At 51.2% G+C, this 7,089-nt stretch overlaps 2 protein-coding genes across 2 annotated transcripts in view; one reads left to right on the plus strand and one right to left on the minus strand.

Annotated features, from left to right (window-relative positions):
• Positions 1–4,935, minus strand: part of TBCCD1 (TBCC domain containing 1) — a 15,410-nt gene extending 10,475 nt beyond the window's left edge. The window contains exons 1-2 of the mRNA XM_019533101.1: positions 4,492–4,935; positions 1,999–2,154 (exon numbers count right to left, since the gene is read on the minus strand). Of these exons, the coding sequence (XP_019388646.1) occupies positions 1,999–2,154; positions 4,492–4,836 (501 nt within the window). The 5' untranslated portion in view covers positions 4,837–4,935. The remainder of the gene's footprint in view (positions 1–1,998; positions 2,155–4,491) is intronic.
• Positions 4,936–6,221: 1,286 nt separating this feature from the next.
• The window catches only part of DNAJB11 (DnaJ heat shock protein family (Hsp40) member B11), a 21,364-nt gene continuing 20,496 nt past the window's right edge, over positions 6,222–7,089 (plus strand). Inside the window, exon 1 of the mRNA XM_019533102.1 lies at positions 6,222–6,368. Coding sequence (XP_019388647.1) covers positions 6,301–6,368 — 68 coding nt within the window. The 5' untranslated portion in view covers positions 6,222–6,300. The remainder of the gene's footprint in view (positions 6,369–7,089) is intronic.

Genomic DNA, 7,089 nt, shown 5'->3' on the forward strand with positions numbered 1-7,089 from the left:
TAAAAAAGGACTTCTTATTGTCCTTAATCTGGGAAGCTAGCCCCAGTTCCATCTCTGCCTTGGCCTTCCTACCTTAACTTTAGCAAGGCTTTTGATATGGTCTCCTGCAACATTCTCACAGGCAAGATAAGGAAACACGGGTTGAATAAATGGAATGTATGGTGGACAGAAAACTGGCTGGATCATCATGCTCAGAGGGTAGTAATCAATGACTCGATGCCTAATTGGCAGCCAGTGTCAGGTAGAGTGCCCCAGGAGTCAGTCCTGGGGCTGTTTTTGTTCAATAGCTTTATCAATGACCTGGAAGATAGGATGCAGCACACCCCCAGCAAGTCTGCAAATGACACCAAGCTGCAGGGAGTAATAGATAAGCTGGAGGGTAGGCTTAAGGTTCAGAAAGATCTAGACAAATTGGAGGATTGCACCAAAAGAAATCTTATGAGATTCAGTAAGGAGAAGTCCAGCACTTAGGACAGAACAATCCATGCGCCAGTACAGGCTGGGGGCTGACTGGCTGGACAGCAGCTTTGCAGAAAAGGACCTGGGGATTATAGCAGACAAGAAGCTGAACATGAGCCAACAGTGTGCTCTTGTAACCAAGAATCCTGGGCTGCATTAGTAGGTGTATTGCTAGCAGATCAAGGGAAGTGATTCTTCCCCTCAATTCAGCACTTGTGAGGCCACACCTGGAGTAGTAAGTCCAATTTTGGATGCCCCACTACAGGAAGGATGTGAACAAACTGGAGAGAGTCCAATGGAGGGCAATGATGATGGTTCAGGGGCTGGATATGGTTCAGGGGCTGGAGCACATGACATCTGAGAAGAGACTGAGGGACAACTATTCAGTCAGGAGAAGAGAAAACTGAAAGGGGATTTAATAGCAGCCTCCAACTCCCTGAAGGGTGGTTCCAAAGAGGATGGAGCTGGACTGTTCTCAGTGGTGGCACATGACAGAAGGAGCAACGGTCAAGTTGCAGCAAGGAAAGTTGAGGTTAGATATTAAGAAAAAATTTCTCACTAGGAGCGTAGTAAAACACGGGAACAGATTGCCCAGAGAGGTTGCACAATCTCCATCCTTGGAGGTTTTTAAGACCTGGCTAGACAAAGTCTTGCCTAGGATAAGCTAGTTCAGGCTGGTCCCTCTTTGAGCAGGGGGCTAGACTAGATGTGACCTCCTGAGGTCCCTTCCAACCCTGATTTTCTATGATTCTATAACTGTCTGTCTAACATTACCAATCTACTGTGTTTAGAGTTTCAAGCGCTCCTGAGCTGCAGATCATAAGCTCTAGTTCCACATGATGCTACAATATGCATGGTGCTATTATCACAGCCCATACAGAATTCTGCTGAAGTTTGCAGTTGGCCTTAGTTCAACATGTGGGTCACTGAAGTGTCTTTACTGAACTGACACCACTTCATAATTCAATTTCTAATACAGCATCCTGTGAATTGCAGCTGGTTTGATATATCCAGTGAGTTTCCTATGTTTAGAAGTACTTGATATAGGACTTATCCACCACATGCAGGTAGTCATATCTGACTCGCCAATCTAGGTCTCTGATTTACAACTGGGTATAATTAGACATCACTCTAAAGAAGGCCCCCTAGAAATCTGAATGTATATTTGTGGAAGAGCAGCTTCTGCAATATATGGACATTTTCTGCTTTGCTGAGATTCCGGGCATAAGCTTTTAGAAAACCCATCACAGGTTGAGACTTTGTAAAAGTTCAGCCTGCAACAAATTTCCATTGATAACATTTTAAATTTCTAAAATGCAAAATCACAGTGAACATCCCAAGACAAGATTATATACTATTTATTAGCTCTATTAATGAGGTGCAGCTCTAGCAGCATATATGAGTTAATAAGAAAAGCACAAGCAGGAGTTCACTCTTCCACAAACTCTCTTTCTCCCCCACCCAGGGCTAGCTTGTAGTGGAGGTTTTGTAGCCTCACCCACATACCAACCTGTATGGGGACTGAGTTAAGCACAATACCTTGTTTTGACAGGTGGATTTTCCAATCAAACTGGAAGACTGCGATCTGGTCCTGGGACTTGGCCACTCTTCACCAATCAAAGATGTCCTCAAAGAAACCTTGTTTAGTTGCTGAATGTACAAGAACAGCAGGAACTGTAGAGTATCTACGGAAAACTGATCAAGAAGGAAAAACAGTATTAATATTCACCAGAACATTACCAATGGCTACAATCATTTAATTATTCTTTTAAAATTGAGACAACCTGGTATCTACAGCATTAACTGATTTTGATTTCCTGCGCTATCCAGTGTTTGGCACTAGTCAGCTATTAAACAGTCCTGAAGAAGGCACTAGGGTTGCAGAATAAATCATTGAGCTTAAATAGATTTAGGGCTTGGAAGATGTTTGCTTGACTTTTCAAGCCCTCTTTATTGTACTCCTCTTAATGGCAGTCATATAGCAACATGCAAAAAATCAGCATCTCTCAGCAGCTATATTTACAGGGTTTGCCTCTGTAAATGCCATTCTTAACCCTGGGAGGACAGTCATGCTAAAAGCTTCTTTCCACTAGTCCAGAGCTCCATTTTGAGCACTTTGAAAACAGCAAGCTGTCAATAAAAACTGGCTGTCCTGAAAAATCAGAGCTGAAACAGCAGTTATTTCCGTCTTTGAAGCATTTTTTTCAGTGGAGTACGTCTTTTCACCCCCTAGCTCAAATATCTGAACTGCATTCAAATCCTGCCTCTTAATTCTGCACTTTGCAAGATTCAGTTAACCCTAGTTTTGCATATTTTCTGCAATCTCAATCACAAAAAACACTACTGATGGCTGACTATCACAACAGCACATACACTTTATGAATGAACACTAAACCCAGAAAGACAATGTAAACAACTGACAACTGTTCTTAGGGTAGGGAAAGAGCTGTCAGGAATTTGGCCACTTAAGCTCACTTGATTTTAGGACATCATGAGAATCTCTCTCATATTCCTGCTATGTTTTATATTGTGATTTATATTGCAATATTTCACAAATATTTATACTCCCACATGAGTCAGTAGGAATGATACTGCAACTTCTGCTCACTGCTGGCGATTTTTTTCCCCCAAATACACAAGAGTAAGTTTTTGAGTGCACACACATCTTTAGCCTCCTGTGCCAGGACTGCAACCAGTAAGGGCTGAAATTTTTAAATTTATCAACATGAGACAGATGTTCTTTTTACATGTCATACACAGTGGGGAAATAGGCTTTGTGGCCTTTTTGGCATATGTATGAAACAAGGAGTGACTTAATATGTGTGAAGGCCCATAGTTTTCTGATGGGTATATTGGAGAGTCTTGATATCCCCCCTGCCAAAGATTCAGTTCCCACCAAGCTAAGCGACAACTAGCAAAACAAGACTTCAGTATGCCCTGCCTCTCTTTTTAACCAGTTTGACCCCCTTATCTTAATATAGACGCTAATTTCATTAACTAATTAACACGTTGAATAAGGGTCTTTTCTGAACTCTCCTCCCTTTAAGGGGGATAGATTTGTTCCCCCTCAGCCTTCAGAAGGCAGTCAGCAAAACCACATTAGATCAGTCAAGGTTCCTTGTAAAACAAAAAAGTAAAGAAAAAAAAAATTCCTCTCCTTGTACTGTATAAGGGGACACAAGGCCTGTTTAAGTAGTTTGCAGAAGACTTTTATAGAATTCTCCTTTGTGAATATGTTTCCAAGCTGTACAGTGCTCTGCTTTTGAAGGCTTAAGCCATAGCTTTTTATTTTGGTACTTTCTATACGAAGTGTTTAAAATGGCTCTAATACAGGAAGGGGCCTCAGTTTATAGTACCATTCCTGGCGTTGTTAAACAGATTGCTGGACACTGACATCACAGACATGACAGTGTAACTCTGAAGGGAAGATCTGATCACTGGGGTTTGCCCCAGACACACAGAAAACATCAAATTCTCAACCGGGGGTGGGGGGTAGGGAGCAGTGCACCCTGGGGTGCTGAGAGATGCTTTTAAAGGCATCACGCAATATTTTAGCACTGTCAGGTGTGCAGTCACAAAATAAGGCTGGAGGTCACAAAATGGGATTTGTTGCCTCTAAAATGTTCCAAGCTACTTGGGGTCTTGCCAAGTCCTTTTCAGGGGAAGAACAGCTCTGGTGTCTTTCCATCATCAAAGAGCTCGGCGCTGCCATTTTCCCAAGCGGGCTTCAATACTATAATGGGTGAGCAGTGTCATGTGCAGGTCAGCAGCCCAGGCCCTGCTCATGGGTGCAGCAGCTAAGCAACCACCAAGGGCAGTGGGTGAGATTGCCCAGGAGAGGTCTGCACTGACCCCCACCACCAAGGCCAGGTCCCACTACGCTCCTCCGACAGACGCAGCCCTCAGCCCCGCCGCCCGCAGGGGTACGGCCGTCGGTCCCATATCCTTAGCCCTGTCTCCAGCCCTGGCACCTCTGGGCGCTAAGCCCCGCCCCTCTCGGCTAGCCCCGCCCCCGGCCGAGCCCCGCCGTGCCTGGCTCCTTAGCTGCTCCAGCTCGTGGTCCGAGGCGCAGGCGGCGGAAGCCTCGGCCCGCTCCAGGCGCTGGGCGGCGCTGCGCGGGGCCAGTGCGTCGAAGCGCTCGAAGTAGAGCCAAGCCAGGTCCCGCGGCAGCTGCAGCTTCCCACAGGCGATGCGGCGCCACAGCGGCCAGCCCAGGCGCGGCCAGGCCCCCGCGCCCGCTCGCGCCCGCACGTACGCCGCCATCTTGCGCAGATAGTGCGGGCCCAGCTTGGCGGGCGGCGGCGCTGGCAGCGCTCCCAGCAGCAGCGGCTCCGCGCGCACCCACAGCCGGGCCAGGCCGGCGGCCGGCTCCGCCATAGTAGCCGCGTCCCCCTCAGCCACCCACTGCGGCCTTCTGCGCCTGCGCGCTCCGCAACTAGGCTCCCGTTCGCGTTCGAACGGGCGCGCTATCCGCCGCGCATGCGCGCTTCGCTGGAGCAGCGAGTTGGTAGCTAGACAAACCCGCACTTCCTCCTCCGAGCACACGTGCGCTGCTGATAGTCTAGGGCCGGCTGAGTTAAGCAGTGGCAGAGCTGGGCCGTGCTCCGTGGACCTGCCAGTAGAGTCGGATCCAGGTCCAGCACGGGGAGCTCTAGGTTGTGTTACCCGCCTGTGCCAAGAATCACTCCGTAGGGATGTATAGGGACAGGGTCCTATGCGCCCCGCAACTTCGGTTCAGCCGCAAGCTGCTAGGCTCAACCCGCACATTCCTGGGTAAGGGTAGTTCCCGTTCCTGCCCTCCTGTGTGGGCGAGCTGCTTCCCACAAAGTTTGTAGCAGGGGCTGCCTGGCCCGCTTGCTTGACAAGCGCAAAGTGCGTGACGCCTCCGCCGGGGACCACAAGCCAGCGGGCCCTGGGTCCAGCACTGACCCGGAGGAGTTTTGTCTCCCTGCAGCCAACTGTGCCTGTAGCACAGGTGTGACTTGGATGTGTGGTGTGACTGCATGTCCTTGGAGCGTAATAAGCAGGATCTCTTGGCTAAATTGGTCCGCTGACCGCGGGGCGCATCTCGTTCTTAAAAACAATGGGTTTGGGTCAACAAGAAGCAAATCTGATTTCTGTAAACCATTAGACTCCCACAGGCACAAATTCAAGTCACCACCATCCACTGCCAGCGTGTACGCGAGACGCTAGAAGCGCAGTAGACTACTGCATCACGGCGAGAGCTGTCAGTGTGCAATAGAATTGGCCTGCTGCGCAGTGTTGGGTCAGAATTAAGTCTGCTGCCAGTAGCGTCGATTGCAGCGCATTAAGTCGGTTCTTGTCGTTTTTCCTGAACTCAAGGCGCTACAATTACGGTGCACGAATGACTGATGCGTCCACCGTTCCACATCTGCACCGACACAGCAGCGCCCCACCTACTCTGCGCACGCGCACAAGCTGCCAGTGACGAGCATCGCCCTGCCCTCTTTCCATTGGAGGAATTCGGCTTGTGTCACTTGCGAGGCGCCGATTGGTGCCTTGCGGTGGGGGGGGGGCGGGCTTGTGCTCCCGCGCTGGGATTGGTTGGGCCTGCCAGGAGAACGCTCCCTCCGGGTCTGGAACGCAGGGCCCCCTGGCTGCGCTGCAATTGGCTCGCGGGCTGCGGCGACGAAGGCGCTGAGCGCTGACGATGAGGGCGGGGATTGGCCGGCCAGCCCGGCCGGGTGGTGAAGTGTGCAGTTTGGATTGGTCACCGGTCTGCGCCGCGCTGGGTGCCCATTGGTCCGCGCCGTTCGCCGGGCTCCGCTTCATGTCCATGGTTACCGGCGAGTGAGGCCTGCGCTGCGGCCCGGCCCCGCCATGTCCCGCCGCGCGCTCGGCCGCCTCTGTCTGCTGCTGCTCTGCCTGCTCGGGGAGGCCACTGCTGGGTGAGTAAAAGGAGCCGCAGCCCCCGCTTGCCGCCCGCCCGCGCTCTGTCCCCACCCCACCCCGCTCCTGCCCCGTCGGTTGCTCTGTTCTCTCCTTCCTGCCCTGTGCCCCATCCCCATCACTTGCTCTTCTCTCGGCTCCCCACCCCCACTGCTGTATTGTGCCATTCAGCCTGCCTTGCCCAATCGATTGCTCTGAGCTCTGCTCCTTTCCCTGTGCTCCCTGCTCCATTGCTCTGTGCTCTGCTGCTTGCCCTGTTTCTGTCCTATCCCTTGCTCTGTGCTCTGTTCCCCCCTTTGCCTGATCAGTTGCTCAGTGATCTGCTTTTCTGCCTGATCAGCTACTTTGCTGCCCTCCCTTTGCTCCCCTCCCGATCAGTTGCTTTGCTCTCTGCTCCCAGCCCTGTGCTTCCTGCTGGATCTGCTCCTCTGCCCCTTGCCCTGTCTGCCCCCAGTCGCCTCCCCTATATGCCTCACCTGCTGTCCTACACACAGGTGCCGCCCGTGCCACTTGTGACACCCTGTAGGGCAGCTTGGCCACCCCTGGCCTCCATATTCAGTGTCTGCACCCAGGCATCTCTTCCGTTCTGCTCATTGTCTCTCAGTCCCCAGGGCTGGGTACCCTTGACACCTGTCAATGCCTCAGGCCCATGCACTTTGGGGTATTTTCATAGATTTCATAGACATTAGGGCAGGAAGGGACCTCAGGAGATCGAGTCCA

Source organism: Crocodylus porosus, unplaced genomic scaffold (genome assembly GCF_001723895.1).
Source record: "Crocodylus porosus isolate Cpor-Errol unplaced genomic scaffold, CroPor_comp1, whole genome shotgun sequence".
Classification (NCBI taxonomy): Eukaryota; Metazoa; Chordata; order Crocodylia; family Crocodylidae; genus Crocodylus; species Crocodylus porosus.